Genomic DNA, 20,036 nt, shown 5'->3' on the forward strand with positions numbered 1-20,036 from the left:
TAAACATAAAGAAAAAAAGGGCAAGGAAATTACAAATAAACATCATTCAACACGTAAAGGTCAGAGGAACGAATACAACTCTATTTAGCTTTGGAGCATGGCCGCCTCTAATTGGAAAACGGGGAAATGGAAGTAAAAATTCAATTTCAGCTTCATTTTACAATCTAGAAGAAGTTCTAAGAGCATAATTGACCTCGCACCGATCCAGCATGTTCGACGAAGCTACTAAATTTAATGTTTATTTCATTCAGTTACTACTATAGTTCAAGTTACGGGATACATTCTCTCTCATTATTCATCCATACGTTTGGAGCAATGTCAACTCTAGTGCAAGTCGGGCATCATTCCATTAACAGTGGTGGATCAACATTGATGTCTGAATGGTTGGTCACACTTGTATGCATTGACATACAGACATGATACACAGTAGACTTTGTCATGGTACAACAAAGACACTTAAATAGTGATGCAGCAACCAGGCGGTAACCAAACTAGTCCCTTAATTTAGGGTGTTAGCTGAACTAATGGGTGCAGAGTTTTGATTCAAAAGAGTCAGGACTGTAGTTAAAAGGGCGACTATTCTCGCTTCTTCTGGTCCCATGATTGGGCTGTTATTTGGATGTTATTGTATCATCTACAGAGAACCTGTTCTAGTGACCGGTTTGCTCTAAACCTAAAATTACTAATAATTGAAGCTGTAATGGTTGGGATAACAACAGTATTTTTATTTTTTTTACTTGATATAATAATTAATATAATGAGTATGAATATTTGCTTTAAGACCGATTAATAATATTTGTTTTGAGAGAAGATTTGCTGTTATTATATTCACAACTGGACTAAATGATGAAGTCATCAATGTAGTATTTCCAAATTTCCATACAGTTTACCAGTACTAACTACCGTAGGTCTATACAATAAAAGGAGCACTTTTGTCACTTCTGGGCACGTGGCTAAAGTAAATGACCACATTCTCGTAGTATACTTTGTATGCGGGTAAATTCGCTCCTGCGGGTAAATGCAGCTCTATTCGCTATAAGAATGTGTCTGCATAGGACGAATCCTAAGAAAGTGTGATCATTTACATCAGTCATGACGCACCGAGCCGCAATATCAAATGTTTTGTGAGAAAGGATTTATCCCACTAAATAATTGTAGAAAATTCACTAAATATGCTATTAAAGTCTGATCAGTGGGATGCACAAGGTGGAGGTTAAAGGGTTAATCCACCCTTTCCTGTACATTTGCAGCTCAGGGTTATAGCTTCTGTTCCCTGGATCCCGGCCTGCATGTTTCCAAATCATGATAGGGGTCAGAAGATGTACTGCTACCCAGACTGCTGTCATTTAAACAATGGTGGTCCACGGGTTAGCAGGCAACAGGGATAAACACCTGGATTGGGTGTGTGGGTGCACTCCTGCTTGTGCACCTCAGGCCAAGAAGAAGTACTCCCAAGTTGAGCACCCATATAGTAAGTGGCATCTATATATTGTAAGCATTTTCACCTCACAGACAAGATTAGCACTCAGATCAGCTCTCTAGTTTTTAGCCATTTAAAAATAATCTTGGAAGAGCCCCTTTCAACATAAAATTTGGATAAAGCAAACATACGCCTAAGAGCATCTTCGGCAAATCTACTGCAAAGTGATGTAGTTTCTAGAGCAGAAGCCAATGAGGAACAGGATGAAAACTATTAGGACCTACAGACATATCTTCAATCATAAGACAATAATAGATTCTAAATTCCACTATCCTGAAGATATCCCTAGTGACTTACGTCATTGCTCTTGCGAGGAGTCTTCTTTGTTTGCCTGTGGGATAATGATAATGGTTATTTTATAATACTAATGTTCAGCTGATGACAAATCCATTTGTAAACCTCTAAAATCTCTACAACACAAAAAAAAACTGGAGTAATACCCTCAAAGGCGTTACATGAAACTTCTGGGCCCCAATGCACAATCTGTAATAGGGTCCTGACCTACTGTGTGCCAATTATAATATTGGTGTCTTATGTGGCAGAGGGGCGACTGCTACCTCTGCACCCCTATAGCTTCACCCCTCCTAAAATCTTCAATTATCAGCTGTTATCGATGGGGGAAGTTGACAGGGTTGCCAACCATCCATAGTGTCCGGCAGAAAAAAACACTGTCCGCGATTTCTTCCTTTCCTCCGATACTTTGCACTGCGCATGCATCAAAATTAATATGCGCATACACAGTGCAAACAATAAAGGAAGCGCGCCCGCCACTGCAGCCAGTCTGTGACTGTCTCTGACTGAGGTGACCTCAGTCAGACACAGGCCATCATTGGGTCGGTGGGGACCAGTCCCCTGGTCCTCATATCACGGACGAGTCATGTCACAACCTCAGTCCCAGAGCAGGTTGGGGGGTGGAGTGAACCGGACTCACCAATCACAGCCCCGCTTGTAGCTTTCCCACACTTAATTAACATGGGAAAACTACAAGCGGGGCTGTGATTGGTGACTTCCACTGCCAGCACGGGCCTGGCGCAACTAAAAGGGAAGGTAGTGTGGGCGCCGACACTCTGGCTGGGGCTCCCCCTAGAAGTGGAATCCCCAGCCAAGCGTTGCCGACGCTCTGGCCGGGGATTTCGCTCCTAGAGGTTGCCCCTGACGTCACTGTCTATATATGGACAGTGGCGACAGGGGCTCCTTCAGGAGAGGAATTCCCGGCCAGAGTGTCGGCAATGCTCTAGCTGGGGATTCCACTCCTAGATGGAGCCCCAATGGAGCTAATTACAGTGAGGGTGTGTGTGTGTGTGTGGCACTATATATAGGGTGTGTGTATGTGTGGCACTATATATAGTGTGTGTGTGTGTGTGTCACTATAGGGCTGTGTGTGTGTGGCACTTCCTACAGAGGGCACTATGGCACTATCTATAGAGGGGCTGCCCAATCTTGACATTCTTGTGTCTGCCAAACGCTGTCAACTGAGCAGCTATACTGCATTTAGCGACACTTAGGGTATGTTCACACGGCCTATTTACGGACGTAATTTGGGCGTTTTAACCCCCGAATTACGTCCGAAATTACGGCTTGAAAGTGTTGACAAACATCTGCCCATGGGCTGACGTTTGTCTGTTCACACGAGGCGTATATTTACGCGTCACTGTCAAAAGACGGTGCGTAAATAGACGCCCGCGCCAAAGAAGTGTCATGTCACTTCTTCAGACGTAAATGGAGCCGTTTTCCATGGACTCCATGTAAAACCAGCTCCAGTTACGTCCGTAATGGATGCGGCGTTCAAGCGCCTGCACATGCCGTTACGGCTGAAATGACGGGGCTGTTTTCTCCTGGAAACAGCCCCGTAATTTCGGCCGTTACGGACGCTGCCGTGTGAACATACCTTTAAACTGGAAAACTGGATTGTAAAAATAAGCACGTGGAGAAAACTCGAAAATTTCCGGTAAGTTTAGACCTAGCAGTATTATTATAGTAATGTAGTATTGTTATTATTATAGTAATGTAGTGTTGTTATAGTAATGTTGTATTATAGTAATGTAGTATTATTATAGTTATGTAGTATTAGAGTAATGTAGTATTATTATAGTAATGTAGTATTGTTATAGTAATGTAGTATTGTTATAGTAGTGTGGTATTATTGTTATTATAGTAATGTGGTATTGTTACAGTAGTGTAGTATTATTATAGTGATGTAGTATTGTTATAGTAGTGTAGTATTATTATAGTGATGTAGTATTGTTATAGTAATGTAGTATTATTATAGTAATGTAGTATTGTTATAGTAGTGTAGTATTATTATAGTGATGCAGTATTGTTATAGTAATGTAGTAGTGTTATAGTAATGTAGTATTTTTATAGTAGTATAGTATTATTGTTATAGTAATGTGGTATTGTTATAGTAGTGTAGTATTATTATAGTAATATAGTGTTATAGTAGTTCAAATAACTAATTGATTAACAATCATTTTGTATTGTATCAAATTTGAAAGTAATGCGGCCCGTTAACTTCAATTCTTTTCTAGATGCAGCCCATTTACCCGGCCGAGTTTGAGACCCCTGATCTACAGTATATAAATAATTTGTAACAAGTAATAAGAGTGTATTTTCAGAATTGTATAAATTGTTGTATTAGTTTCAGCACAAATTTCGACTTTTAAGAAGTTTGTTAAGCAATAACAGAGCAAACAAAATCATGAAAGCTCAGAGCTGCAGCCTGTAACGTGGTCACCCGCGGTGGTAATCACAACCTGCTTTCTCCTGTTCTCCTCTGAGTGTTTGGAAAGCCATTAACAGCCATTAGCATCTGCAGATAAAATTCAGGCGAGCTAAGTGTTTTGGCTGAAGCCCAGAACATTGCCGCTCATTCATTACTGTGAACAGCGGTTTTTAATATACATTCAGGAGACTTGACATGAGGGCGCCTGAAGATCTGGCCACAAAGCTCCATTTAATCACATCATATATCATCGTTCAGAGGTCTAAAAATGACAGGACAAAACCTTACACTTACAATGTTGACAAATGTCAGAAAAGTTTGACTGTAGTGAAAAAGTTGCAGTGAGATGCAAGTAATATATTAAGAGGCGCACGGCTTTTCATAAATTAGGCGCAGCTTTAGCATAAATTATAAAAAAAATTATCAGGCCACTGTGGCTCTGCCCTTTAAAATTAAGCCATGCCCAAAAGTGTAAGAGGCGGTGTAAAAAAAAAAAAAAAAGAGGAAGCCGCTACGCTTTTTGCACAAGTTTTACACAGATTGCTATTTTTTTCAGGCAAAAAACTAGGGCGTCGAGGGCTTTATAACCCCCCCCCCCCCAAATATTGAGAAACAGTGGAGAATGTATCTTCCAATAACAATGCATGCCATTCAGGATCTGTGGATAGCTGGGACAGTAAAAGCTGCCTTTAGTAGATGTCACCCAGCATTTGGGTTGCATGGCCAAGAAAATAATGGAAATGAGTATGTAAAGACTTGGATTATCTTATTTCTGGGTTTTTGCTTAATCTTTAAGATGATTTTCATGACACATGATCTTTCTGTATATAACAGGGACAGTCATCTTTGATCTGACCTGACCTTGGATACCAGAACTACAGGTGCTCTTGTTTTTTGTTTTTTTTTAAATACATGGCGTCAAGATCAAAATCTGCGTCCACTAGTGGTGATCAAACTACCACATTATGGTAGTCGGTGACTTCAAGGGCCACACATTAAAGTCAGTGCCCTATGTGGAACGCTGGTTCAGCATGTGAAATCACTTCTGCGCTGCACATGGGATCACACTTTTTAGGATCAGTGAGGATCAGTTCGATTTCTACTTTTGAATCATTTATGACCGATCCTATTATATGTAATATAGCAATGCGTGTGATGGAAATACCTCTAAAATTTTGCTACTGATGCCCGCAAAAAAAACAAGATAGCTTGATCCTTAGAAATGTTACTGTCTGGGCAGAGGCAGACACAGTCAGCAGCTCCCACAGTATATGGACCCTGGATATCCAACTACTGCATTGATGATGCGGGTAGTTAGTCACAGGACACCCCCTTGGAGAGCAACATGGTGAGCACCCAAAATCTACACGCAGCCCCAGGTGCCAGTTGGCCAACCTTGGTCTACACACTGTATTTGTCCATTATCTGGACTTCCTATAAATCTAGGCCACAAAATCACTTCCATTACCTGTTTATCTGAACGTTTTGAGCTTCTTTCTTTTTGCTGGTCATGTCCTCTTAACTGCATCACGTCTATTCTTTCCCGCTGTGCAGCGGTCTGCTCCGGAGCACTACTCCTTCTGTCTTTGGATCCTTTGCTCTTCAACACACCTTTTTCTGCCTTCTGCTCTACATGTTGGTGTCCATTGACAGTGATCACAGGATATTTGACCTCAGATTTCGCCATTCCCACTAATTCTGGTCCATTTTGTGAGATCCCTTGTGTCTCAAAAGCTAGTTGTAGGCGGAGACCATTTTTCGTTTTTGTTTCCAGCTGGTCATCTGTATCTTTGTCAAAAGAAATGGGATCACTGGAGAGGTTTGAGTCATCCTGGGCACCTTGAATACCGGATTTCTTTCCAATGTGAGTAACCCTGAATCTAAAAAGAACACAAACATACCGATGACATTTTCAAACATTATTTGGAACCACATACAAAATATAGAAATAAATATGTTAGTACTACTATATGGGTAAAATGACTTGTGTTCCAAGAGATTCTTCTCCAAACTTTATTTTTAGAAAATTATGGTAAACACTGAACATGACATTGAGAATAAGATGACGGACTTATTCCCTTCTCCGCTGTCAGCGCAGTGCCAATCAAGAGAGTCATGTCTGACAGTTTGGTTTCTAGGGTCACATTGCTTATTAGCGAAACCCTAGCAACCTTAGACCTCCCATTACGGAGGTCTTCAGCAATAGGGGGATCTGCATCTGGAGATCAGAGATGGGATAATCAGGCTTGCCAGGATTACACTCTTCTCCATGTCTAATCATATGTTTGTAAAGATAATTTAAAATGAAGATCTATATAACCACCTATACTGCACTGACAATAAAATTCCCTAAATATGAATATAATAGAGTACTTACAAAAATCTTCTATGCTCCTTCATCATTCCCCACAATTACTGAGTAGCATTATGATGGTTTGACTAAGAGTCTTTTATATGAACGTAGTAGCATGTAGCTTTCAAAGGACAACAGGAAAGCCCCTGCAGCCCCTGAGGTGCAGCCATGTAGGATGTAGGGTATAATCTGTGGGTGGGGGTACATAGGTCAGGACCATACAACCACTGTCTAGCTTTAGCAATACCACCAGGTCCTACATCATAGGCCTCAACATACCAGTATGCTGCAATCTGTTTATGTAATATCTCACGTAACCTAGGATGACTTGGATAAATGTATTAATTGTTTTTCTTTATTTATTTGTATTAATATTGCTCTTAAAAGTGGTTCTCTCTTCTTGACAACCCCTTTCAATATGCCCTATGTACACCTTCGAAAGTGATTTTTTTTAAAAATAAAAATGGCAGTCATTGTGATTCGTGCAACTTTAAAATTAGTTTTTATTAAAAATTACTTTTTGAGATACAGCTGTCCTGTAATCTGTATACAGAGCAGCTGTATCGTTCACTAAAACCTGAATCTGTCAGGTCTGCGGGACTGACGGGTTCAGTGTGAGCGGGTCCTGCGTGGGATTCACCTGTAATCTATCACATCTAAGTTATGAACTTAGATGTGATGGATAACAGGTGGATCCTGCGTGTCAGAGACGCAAGAACTGCTGACACTGAACCCGTCAGTCCCGCAGACCTGACGGATATAGGATTCAGCGAACGATACAGCTGCTCTTTATACAGGCTACAGAGCAGCTGTATCTCAAAAAGTAAAAATATTTAATACTAAAAAACGAATTTGAAAGTTGCACAAAACACACTGACTGACATTTTTATTTAAAAAAATCACTTTCAGAAGTGTACATAGCCTTTAAGGCACATGGACATCATTAAGGGGGGTCTTTTACTTGGGACATCCCTTGAAGAGTCAGGATGGAGAGCCACTTACAAGCAGTGTCCCTGACGGACCTAGTCTTTCCATGTATTACATTAGAACGGACCCATGTATTAGTACATGATCAGCCACTGGTACCTTCCCCTAGCAAAATCATCTCTATTATTTAAAGGGGTTATCAGTAATGAGACCCCCATTTAAGGATTGCATATTTTTTAAACCAACAACTAATATTAGTTTCTCAGCACTGATGCGGACTGCCCCTAGGAGCCCCTGTTTGAGTGTTTGAAGCAAGGCAACAACAATGTATAGGCTCACTTGCTTAAACACAAGCAATTCATTGTCAAATCATGTTAATTCATTATCAATTCATGACAATGTCTGTGCCATTCCCTTAATACTATGGGTGCAGATAGTTAATGCCAACAATTGCAATACAAATAAAAATACATTGGCCCAAACGTTCTAATTCTCTCTAATAGTTAGACAGCATAGACTTAGACCAGGCAGCCACAAGATGCACCAAATATATCCCAGTGGAGCATGCTGCATCATCATTTTGACACATGACCTTATACTTTCTCTTCCTTATACCACTTTTAATTTGGTTTATTATGTGCCAGAATTTTTGGCCAGTTTTTTTCATGGATTTTTGGTGTATTTTAAGTCACACCTCTTTCGGAACAGTATTAAAAAGCATCTAGTGAGCTGCAAACATCAAAATTGTGCCAAACTGCGCCAATTTGTGCCATATTTTGACACTTTCTAGACCCAGGCACAATAGTAAGTCTGTCCCATTGTGTTTTTGTAAGCAGGCAATACCTTCCAACAGAGAATACCGTGACCTCTCCTGGATGTGGCTTTCCTTTGCTGTCCTTTGACCGGCCCATACGATGTAATAAACTTCTCTTCTTGCGTGTACAATGAATACAAGGGGCTTGTGTTGATCCAAGGTGTACTGTGTGATGATGAGGAGGTCCGGCATCCTGGCTTTCACGGTGTGGGCATAAACTGCTAAAAGGTATATGACATGAGCAAGGTGAGTCCTATCAGTTCTGAAGCGTTGATTCAGGTTTCAGTTCTTGATGTAAGGCAGATTATTAGTTACATTTGAAATAAATCTTACTCTGAACTTCAAAAAAAACAAAAAAACTATGAGAGGGAAACACAAAGTCCCCAGTCGGATGCCTCCTTGTACCCCTCTAAACTGATTAAAGTGGATCTGTCACTAGTTTAGTAATGCCCAATCTCATAGCTAATCTAATAGGCGCTGTCCCACTGGTAATACTAGTGAAAATTGTTTTCCAAAAAAGAGTATTATTTTAACATTTATGAGCTTTTTCTAAATATGTGGGTGTCAACAGCAGCAATTCTCCTGAGGTGGAGCTACCTCACAGCTTCTGACGCCGTCCTATCAGCATGAAGCTGCTTCACGCAGTGTGAGAGACTGAGGCTGAAGGGAATGGGGATCACTTCAAATAGCCATATCTCGGACTGTGGACCACCTAGGACAGACGCGATTCTAATCTTTCATATGCCACCAGGATCGCAGCTCTAGCTGTGAAACAACCATCGGGAATGGAAGCAGTATACTATATGATCACACGGTGTTGCTGGGCAGGGAAGAGGAGAATTGTATGACGCTGATTGGACAGCATCTTACAGAAAACATTACACCGCCTAGAGTGAAAATAAATTAGTATATTTAGAAAAAGGCACATAACTTTAGAAAAATTAGGTTAGATAGGAGAGAGGGAATTAATAAACTAGTGACAGATCCTCTTTAATATCAAAGAAACACAAAATGTAGAAAATACTTAAAGGGGTTTTCCCCACTATTAAAATTCACATTCATTCTATAGATCATAAAAAATTAACAATTTTTATAATTTACATGCTGTTAAGAAATAAACAATCCAGTGAAAAGTGATGACCTTTACTTACATAGTATGGTGCCACCTCGTGTTCAAAGTGTATAGAAATGTGCCGGTGGACAGACATGCTAAGTCACTCTTCCCACAGCCAGATCTCTGTACTAGTGATCCTCTGTTTACTGCAGAGCAGCCTATAGAAATAGCTTTTTGTCCTGCTTGTCAGGGAAGGTGCAGAACCTCTGCAGAAGCATGGCAGTATAGAGGAGACTCCTTCTTCTCAGCTGGTTAATACTATAAAAGCTCTGCACCCTGACAGCTGAAATAAACCTCACACATGCCCACTCATCCTCAATTATTTTATTTTATTATATTTTCATTGGTTTCTAAGTGAGTGCACACCGTGGATGTCACACAGTATGTATCTTCACTACTCTGGATCCCATGTCACCTATCTGCAGCGAAAGTAAGAATGGACTATATTGTTAGCTGCCAAAGGTGGAAGGAAACTAATTCTGCTCAGAGCCCACCCACAGCAGCACAGATTAGTAGCAGTTTAAGGGGGGGGGACACAGGAAGCAAAAAAAGGATTTAAAAAAAAAGGTATTTTTATGTGCTATAAACAATGTAATTTACTTTAAAACAGCTATTAACAGCATATTGGGGCTTTAGGTATAAAAATGATTAATGGGAAAGCCCTTTAAATTTAAAAAAAAAAAAAACAGCATCTCTCCCCTTAATATCTCCTCTTTTTTGCTATTCAGTCTCATATATAGAGAATTATTTTATATGCATCTCCAAAAAATCTCCTTTTCACAAAACGACACGGGCTGTAAGGCAACTTGCTGTAGAAACAGCTCTCCCCACTGCTCTTTCTGCAGTAGGAGACCTGTAACATGAAGCCGTGTCCCTCAGTTTAGCACTGCCTCAGTTGACTTTCATTCAAAATTCGAAGGCATCAGGAGGAAATTCAAAAGGAGCTGTCACTAGGTCATCATATCAAAACTGCATATCTGATCGGAATCTCACTTTTTCCCTGATTCCAGCACCATTTTCTTTTGGCTCCCCCGTTTCTGAGATATGCCCCCCCCCCAGTTTTTTTGGCACCCGATATGCAAATATACTGTAGAAAGCAAAAAGGGTGTGAAGTACAATGATTCTTCCAAGGAGGAGCCAACTTTACAGCCTCTGACTCCAATCAGATCGAGGCAGATCCACTCCAAAGTCTTCATCCAGCGTGGCCTCACGAGATAAGTTTTTCTCGCCGATTCTGGCCGGTCTGAAGCTGCCTTGCGCTGATTGGACAGGGTCAGAGACTGTGGAGCTTGGTCCACCTCGGGAGAATCACTGTAGTTGACAGCCTGTTGGCTAACTACAGTGAATTTGCATATGGGACACCAAAATAATGGGGACCATATCTCAGGAACTGGTGGACCCAGGACAAAAAAAATAAAAAATCAGTGCTGGAATCAAAGGGGTGGCGGGATTCAGGTCAGATATGCAGTTTTTATTTGATGACCTAGTGACAGGTTATCTTTAAAGCGGTTTTCATATGAAGGACATTTTTAACATATCCACGGGATATGTCATAAATGTCAGATAGATGTTTGTCCCTATCTCTAGAACGGGGTCTCCTAATCCCCATTCTAGCTTTTTGTGCTTAGGCTGACTCCCGGCCACTTCCTGATTACATGGTCGGGAGTTACGGAAACAGCGTAACTCGTTGAGCTACGCTGTTTCCATAACTCCCATAGTAATGAATGGCAGTTACTGAAGCAGCGTAGAATGCGTCCTGTGACATGTCCTTCATGAGAAAACCTATTTAACACCTGAGTTCTCTGGAGGATTTCCATAAGACTGTTTCAGAAACATGAAGATAATCCAGAGACTGACAGACAGTGTGAATAAGTTTTTCTTCTGTTTATTTTTATCATTTATTGATATGCTTAGTGTCCTTTTTAATACATTTTAGAGCTGCAGTTGGGAGACACTGCAGGGGAGACAGGCAACCATCGGACGCAATAGACCCACATGCACAGGAGATTTGCAAGTGAGGTTTTGTCGTCCAGTTGTTGCCTTAGCAACTGGCCTGCCTTCCTCCTATGCAGTGTCATCTCCAGACATCAGTCCTGAACTTCGAGCAGTAGAGTTAACATTCTTAAGGCCCTATTACACAGGCCAATGTGTAATAAGGGCAACGACCAGCTGATGAACAGGCAAACGCTCGTTCATCGGCTGATTTGCTCTTTTATACAGAATTAACAATTATCGTTGTCTGCAGCACATCTCCCTGTGTAATCAAGGAGACGTGCTGCCGACATGATGAAAATGTATAGGGATGAGCGATCTTAGTAAGGAGTGCTCATCCTTATACATAGCTAATCATTGCTCCATGTCATAGGAGCAAACGAGCGCCGGTCAACGAGCTGTCTCGTTGATCGGGGCTCGTTGACACGGCCCAACATTGGTCTTCGTAAAAGAACTCCAAGTCACTGGAGCTACACTTTAACACTAAGGTTACTATTGCATGACCCGATGTTGGGCTGTGTAAACGAGGGTCGATCAACGAGACAGCCCGTTCATCGGCAATCGTTTGCGCCTATCATATGGAGAAATGATTGGATATGTATAGAGACGAGCGCTCGTCACTACAATCGCTGGTCCCTATCCATTTTCATCATGTTGGCAGCACATCTCCCTGATTACACAGGGAGATGTGCTGCAGACAATGATTTTTTTTATTCTGCATAAAAGAGCAGATCTGCCGATGAACTGATCGTTGCCCTTATTACACAGGGCAATGTTCAGGAACGAGCGTTCGTCAGGGTTGCCAATCGTCTGTAAATTTATGGACAGTCCGCAAAAATGGGTGTTATTTTCTGTCGTCCGTAGCGTCCGGCAGAAAAAAACACCGTCCGGGATTTTTCCCTCATTCTTCGGAACTTTGCACTGCGCATGCACTAAAATGTACATACGCAGTGCAAAGGAAGAATAGGCTGATTCCGCGGAATCTGTAAATATTCAGGCCGCTGCTAAGTGAGGTCGGTGACGGCCAATGTGAGATTAGTGAGTGGACCAATCCAGTCACCTGACCTCACCTCTGCGTCATGACGTCAGGTGACTGGACTAGTCCACACCCAGGCCGTCACCGACCGTCACTGACAGAAGTGGACCGGTCACCTCTGCAACTGCACCGCATGACCTCCTCATCTCCTCCTACGGTGAGTCATGTTAGGCAAAGTGGAGAGTGGTAGCATTAGGCTACCACTCCACTCTGTTTGCAGTTTGACACTAAGAGCAAGGGGGGGGGGGGGTGTTGCACTAAGAGCAAGGGAGGGGAGAGTGACACTAAGAGCAAGAGGGGGAGTGTGGCACTAAGAGCAAGAGGGGGAGTGTGGCACTAAGAGCAAGGGGGGGGGAGTGTGGCACTAAGAGCAAGGGGGGAGTGTGGCACTGAGAGCAAAAGGGGGAGTGTGGCACGAAGAGCAAGAGGGGGAGTGTGGCACTAAGAGCAAGAGGGGGAGTGTGGCACTAAGAGCAAGGGGGGAGTGTGGCACTAATAGCAAGGGGGGAGTGTGGCACTAAGAGTAAGCGGGAGAGTCTGGTGGTAAGAACAAGAGGGGGAGTGTGGCACTAAGAGCAAGGGGGAGAGTGTGGCGGTAAGAACAAGAGGGGGAGTGTGGCACTAAGAGCAAGGGGGGAGTGTGGCACTAAGAGCAAGGGGGAGTGTGGCGCTAAGAGAAGGGGGGAGTGTGGCGCTAAGAGCAAGGGGGAGAGTGGCACTAAGAGCAAGGGAGGGGAGAGTGGCACTAAGAGCAAGGGGGAGAGTGGCACTAAGAGCAAGGGGAGTGTCGTGCAAAGAGAAGGGGGAAGTGTGGCACTAAGAGAAACAGGGGCAGTGTTGCACTAAGAGAAAGGGGGTGTGACACTAAGAGAAGGGGGTAGTAGTGTGGCACTAAGAGAGGGGGGAGTGTGGCACTAAGAGAAAGGGGGGATTGTGGCACTAAGAGAAAGAGGGTGTGGCACTGAGAGAGAGGGGAGCGTGGCACTAAGAGAAAAGGGGGGTAGCACTAAGAGCAAGGGGGTGTTTGGCACTAAGAGAAAGGGTGTGTGGCACCAAGAGAAAGGGGGGAGTGTGGCACTAAGAGAAAGGGGGGGAGTGTGACACTAAGAGAAGGAGGGTGTGGCACTGAGAGAGAGGGGAGTGTGACACTAAGAGAAAAGGGGGGGCACTAAGAGCAAGGGGGGTTTGGCACTAAGAGCAAGGGGGGATTGGCGCTATTTACAAATGGGCTGTGTGGCGCTATCTACAAGGGGGAACTGTGTGGCGCTATCTACAAGGGGGAGCTGTGTGGTGCTATCTACAAGGGGGGAGCTGTGTGGCGCTATCTACAAGGGGGAGCTGTGTGGCGCTATCTACAAGGGGGAGCTGTGTGGCGCTATCTACAAGGGGGGAGCAGTGTAGCGCTATCTACAAGGGGGAACTGTGTGGCGCTACCTACAAGGGGGAGCTGTGTGGCGCTATCTACAAGGGGGGAGCTGTGTGGCACTATTTACAAGGGGGAGCTGTGTGGCGCTATCTACAAGGGGGGCTGTGTGGCGCTATCTACAAGGGGAGCTGTGTGGCGCTATCTAGAAGATGGGAGCTGTGCGGCGCTATCTACAAGGGGGAGCTGTGTTGCGCGATCTACAAGGGGGAAGCTGTGTGGCGCTATCTACAAGGGGGGAGCTGTCTGGCGCTATCTACAACAGGGAGCTGTGTGGCACTATCTACAATGGGGGAGCTGTGTGGCGCTATCTACAAGGGGGTGCTGTATGGCGCTATCTACAAGGGGGTGCTGTGTGGCGCTATCTACAAGGGGGAGCTGTGTGGCGCTATCTACAAGGGGGAGCTGTGTGGTGCTATCTACAAGGGGGAGCAGTGTGGCGCTATCTACAAGGGGGGAACTGTGTGGCGCTACCTACAACGGGGGAGCTGTGTGGCGCTATCTAAAAGGGGGGAGCTGTGTGGCGCTATCTACAAGGGGGAGCTTTGTGGCGCTATTTACAAGGGGGGGCTGTGTGGCGCTATCAAGGGGAAGCTCTGGCGCTATCTACAATGGGGGAGCTATGTGGCGCTATCTACAAGGGGGAGCTGTGGGGGGAGCTGTTTGGCGCGATCTACAAGGGGGGGCTGTGTGGCGCTATCAAGGGGAAGCTCTGGCGCTATCTACAATGGGGGAGCTATGTGGCGCTATCTACAAGGGGGAGCTGTGGGGGGAGCTGTTTGGCGCGATCTACAAGGGGGGAGCTGTGTGGCGCTATCTACAAGGGGGAGTTGTGTGGCGCTATTTAATAGGGGGAGCTGTGTGGCGCTATCTACAAGGGGGAGCTGTGTGGCGCTATTTACAAGGGGGGAGCTGTGTGATGCTGTCTACAAGGGGGGAGCTGTGTGGCACTATCTAGAAGGGGGGAGCTGTGTGGTGCTATTTACAAAGGCTGTGTGGCACTATTTACAAGGGGGAGCTGTGTGGCGCTATCTACAAGGGGGTGCTATGTGGCGCTATCTACAAGGGGGAGCTGTGTGGCGCTATCTACAAGGGGGAGCTTTGTGGCGCTATTTACAAGGGGGGCTGTGTGGCGCTATCAAGGGGAAGCTCTGGCGCTATCTACAATGGGGGAGCTGTGTGGCACTATCTACAAGGGGGAGCTGTGGGGGGAGCTGTTTGGCGCGATCTACAAGGGGGGAGCTGTGTGGCGCTATCTACAAGGGGGAGCTGTGCGGCACTATTTACAAGGGGGGAGCTGTGTGGCACTATCTGGAAGGGGGGAGCTGTGTGGTGCTATTTACAAAGGGGGGAGATGTGCTGTGTGGCACTATTTACAAGGGGGGAGCTGTGTGGCGCTATCTACAAGGGGGAGCTGTGTGGCGCTATTTACAAGGGGGGAGCTGTGTGACGCTATCTACTAGGGGGAGCTGTGTTTGCGCTATTTACAAGGGGGAGCTGTGTGGCGCTATTTACAAGGGGCAGCTGTGTGGTGCTATTTACAAAGGGGGGAGCTGTGTAGCGCTATCTACAAGGGGGAGCTGTGTGGCGCTATTTACAAGGGGGAGCTGTGTGGCGCTGTCTACAAGGGGGGAGCTGTGTGGTGCTATTTACAAAGGGGAGTTGTGTGGCGCCATCTACAAGGGGGGAGCTGTTTGGCGCTATTTACAAGGGGGAGCTGTGTGGCGCTGTCTACAAGGGGGGAGCTGTGTGGTGCTATTTACAAGGGGGGCTGTGTGTAGCGCTATCTACAGGGGGCACAAAGGGGGCACGGTTACCGATGGGGCACTTTTATTGTGTCGAGCACTGAGGGATCATTATTACCATCTTGACCACTGGATTACGAGTTTGTTTAGAGTATGGGGTATTGGTGGGGAAGGTGCTGAAAAAGCGAGAAACCAACATGGCCGTGTGTCAAATTCTGCAGAGACAGATCGTGGCTGGAATAAGTCGTCACAGTGGTCTGATCAGAGAAAACATCACCTAAGTTAGCGGGGGGAAAGCTACAAGCGGAGCTGTGACTGGTGAGTTACTTCTAGAACACTGCACAGGCAATGATTTTGTAATGTGTCCGTAAAAATTTTGATCTGTCCGTGATTTTTAGCTCAGTTGTCCAGAAATTTCTGAAGAGGAGGTTTGCAACCCTTGCGTTCGCATGAACGCTCGTTCACCCGATCATCGATCATCGGCCTGTGTAATGTGAGTCTCTATCTCTGGTTCTGCAATAAAAGCAATAAACACATATAATCAAATCAGTGCAAATATAAAATCAATTATCTAACAGGTTTCCAGATCACACTGTGTTAATGAGCCACTCATAGAAAACCTAAAACTGAAGCTTTTAGAACATATTCCATTCTCCGTATATATATATATATATATATATATATATATATATATATATATATATATATATATATATGTACACATATATTATCATTTTGACAAATTCCTAAGGATCTGTCATCTATATAGGTGATTTAAACAGTGCAAAATGCACTTTGATTGTGTTGCCAGGCTTTGTCACCCAGGACAGAAGAGCCTTGTGTTTGTCTCCCCTTGGGCCAATTCCACACCACCTTGTTTACAAACAATGCAGTTCCTCTGTAGAATTGGGGGTGGTACCCAGCAGCTAAGGGTATTTGATGAATTACGGCTGCGTCCTTTCTCCACAAGGCCCCGTAGCAGACGTATTTTCTGTTTTTTTGGTACATTTGCTGTTGGACTTTACGTCACAACTTGTATGTAGAATTAGGGTATGTTCACACGGCTTATTTTCAGCCGTTTTTTGGGGCGTTTAAAAATACGCAAGCTGAACGCTTCTAAACATCTGCCCATTGATTTCAATGGGAAAAACTGCATTTTGTTCCGACGAGGCATTTGAAAAAACGTTGCGATAAAAAAACGTCCTGTAAAAAGAAGTGCATGTCACTTCTTGAGCTGTTTTTGGAGCGTTTTTCATTGGGTCAATAGAAAAACAGATCCAAATACGGTCGCAAAAAACGGCCGCAAAAAACGCTTGATGCTTCAAAAATGGCTGAAAATCAGAGGCGGAAGCGCCCGAAGATAGGGCATGTCGCTTCTTTTTCCCGCGAGGCAGTTTTACTGCTCGCGGGAAAAAGACGCCGACGCCTCCCATTGAAATCAATGGGAGGCGTTTTCGGGCCGTTTTTGCCGAGCTTTGCGACGCGGTTTCCGCGTCAAAAAACGCTGCAAAATACTCCGTGTGAACATAGTCTAAAACAGCTCCGTAATTTTCAGCCGTTTTTAATTGTACGTGTGAACATAGCCTTATATTTCGATTTGCAAGTAGAAAACAGGAACTCTCCTTCACACTCAATGCAAGTTCATGTGGTTTAACTGGAAGACGTGAATTTCTGTCTGTTAATAGAATTTACCTCAAAGTTACACAGTGTAGCAAAGACCACGACTGGAATACTATTCTTAACAATCGTGCCTCATACCGGGAAAATGTAACGTTAGGCAGAATCCCCTGCTGTGCTTACAGCAACTGTAATAATACTGGCGTTCTCTGAACAATGCAGAAAACCTTTGAAGGTAACATTTTAATGTTTTATTTATAGATTTATAGTGTTTTTTGTTTTTTTTAATTGTTCATTTCAAAATTTACAAAAAAAGGAAATTGTTCCTGAATACATTTTAACAGACTTCATGTTGTTAGGAGAATCTTGAAATGATGATGTCTTCACAGGTTCAGTCGGATCCATGGATGATCTGTTACATGGATGAAATTGACTCAAGGCAAATATCAAAAAGAATAATGGGTGATATTTGTCTCTATTAATTATCTCCTCTCTCTAAACAGGAAGTCATGCCAGGGATAGGTCACAATATGATGTCCCACTTGATATCACAGTCAGCTTCTCAGCCCAGACAGACACTTATGTAAATGTAAACAAGGTTGAGGTCCCAGTGATCTCTTCTTAAAGGGAAGGTGTCATGAAATTTTCATTTTTTTTTATAATATTGCTTTTAGTGTGATATTAAAATAAATTTTATTTATTTGTGTTCTTGTGTTCTACTTATTTTTTTTTTTCTTACTTTTACTTCTCCATGGTGGCTGCCATTTTTTTTTTCATCTCTGTATGTTTCGATTAACGACACATACAGAGATGGAATACGGCACATACATCCCCATAGAGAATGCGAACGGGAGCCGTTCCATTCACTGCAGCGTACGCCATCTGTGTGGGAACAGCGCATACGCCGCTCCCACACAGACCAGAATGAAGCTCGTTAGCAGAGCGAAATCTTGCGCCATTTTCATGTGGACTGGAAGCTGCTGCCGGACAGTCTGATGACGACTTCCGGCCGCGGCTTCCGGCCATATGTTCAAGGAAGCAAAGGCGCAAGGAATAGGAGTGGAGGCAGCAGCGGCGGCAGGAGCAGGTAAGTTAGGTTTTTGTATATGATGTGTGTATTATGTTCGTGTATGTTAGTGTTATACTGTCTGCTTAGCACTGTATCTAATCCTCCTACACTGTGCATTCGCTCAGAAAATGGCGGCACACAGTGTAGGAGGTTTGAAGATTCAACCCCCTTCTTCTCCTGGCACTAGGCAGAATAAGGGAGTGGGGATTGTGTGAGGATGAGGTTGCTTTACCGCATTGACCATGCTGCAATTTTGCCCTATTTTGAAGTATGCCCTAACAACAGGAAATATGGTCCGACAGTGCTGGGGCCCTTCAATGGACCCTGGGCTGCCTGCCCATACCAGGTATAGCCATTGATCGCGTCACAGGGATTTCCTGTGGCGTGATAAAAGGGGAGACCTCTTCTCACTTTAGCTTTGAATGCCGCGATCAGATTTGATCGCGGCATTCAAGGGGTTAACGGCGAAGAGAAGAGGTTTCTCTTCTCTCCGCCGATATAGTGGGACTGCATCTGTGTATTACAGCCGTTACAGCCACTGCCCTGCTCATCGTGGCGCGCGGACACTGGCTGTAACACTGGGCAAGAATACTCCTCCTAATGCACCAAGTACCTGCCGCTCAGGACGCGTATTCTGTGTCGGCAACCAGTTAAAGGGCCTTTTAGATGAGTTGATTCTCGTTCAAATAATCGTTCGATTGAGCAAAAGTGATCAATCAGCCTAGGTGTGAACACTGCAAGCAAACGAACGATTAACGATATATCCTTCGTAAATCGCCGATCGCATAGTTTTGAATGAGAGAAATATTATTGTTCGTCGTCAATAAATGTGCACGTTTAAACAGGTATCGTTGAGGTGAAAATGCACAAAAGATGACAGACAAGCGACATAAACACTGTTTGCAATAACGACTATTTCAACTATAATAGATGCAATTAAATAACAATCGTTTGCTACGGAACGACTCGCTAATGAATCGCTAATCGTTCCAATTTCTCCGATCATCTAAAAGGCCCTTTAGAGAGTGCGTTTTAACACACAATGGGTCGGAATATATTAAGACTGCCGTTTCAAACTTCAGTATTGAACTGATTTACGTTGGCGGTAAATGCACCAAATATATTAAGAGCTGCACACCGCTTAATATATTTGACTTGTATTTGGCTTGTTTTTGTCTGTCCTTGTGACAAAAATGCAAATCTACGCCTGCTATGAGCAGGCGTAAATTTGCACCATAATTTACACCATTTTCTAGCGTAAATTAGGATAAATTAGATTTTCCGATCCCCTTTTCACAACGCTTTCAGAAAGTGGTGAGAAAAGTAAACGGTCGCAAATTTTAGAGCAACTATGGCGTGCACCAAAATAAAACTATCGGAAACTTCTTGATATCTTTGTAGAAAACCTGTTGACGACAAGAAGTCGAAGTAGAGAAATATGGAAAGTATTTGGAATCTAGGGGGAAGGTGGAAGCTTCAAACGACAGGTAACTTGGCTAATCTGCTTTAGTACCAGGAATGCCCAATAAAACATGGAGCAAAATGGTAATCAAAGGAAAAGTCCAGAGGGATCTTTAAAGCTTTACACAGTGCCTTCCAGAATTCAAACTGTACTCTCTTATCTGAGACTTTGCGAGTTGGAAGACCATGGAGGTAAAATATTTCCTTACAAAATGTCAGAGCCAACCGAGGAGTTGAGGGCAGATCAGACAGTAGTAGAAAATGCGCCATTTTACAGAATCTA

The 20,036-nt window shown here is 43.8% G+C and overlaps 1 protein-coding gene across 3 annotated transcripts in view; it reads right to left on the reverse strand.

The window, feature by feature from the left end:
• RELL2 (RELT like 2) overlaps positions 1-20,036 on the reverse strand; it is an 80,058-nt gene that overhangs the window by 3,620 nt on the left and 56,402 nt on the right. For 2 of the 3 annotated variants that reach the window (XM_075856214.1, XM_075856215.1), the window contains exons 5-7: positions 8,326-8,517; positions 5,671-6,082; positions 1,778-1,811 (exon numbers count right to left, since the gene is read on the reverse strand). In XM_075856214.1, coding sequence (XP_075712329.1) covers positions 1,779-1,811; positions 5,671-6,082; positions 8,326-8,517 — 637 coding nt within the window. In that variant the 3' untranslated portion in view covers position 1,778. The remainder of the gene's footprint in view (positions 1-1,777; positions 1,812-5,670; positions 6,083-8,325; positions 8,518-20,036) is intronic. The other variant, XM_075856216.1, reaches the window with a different exon arrangement.

This window comes from Rhinoderma darwinii, chromosome 3, assembly GCF_050947455.1.
Source record: "Rhinoderma darwinii isolate aRhiDar2 chromosome 3, aRhiDar2.hap1, whole genome shotgun sequence".
NCBI lineage: Eukaryota > Metazoa > Chordata > Amphibia > Anura > Rhinodermatidae > Rhinoderma > Rhinoderma darwinii.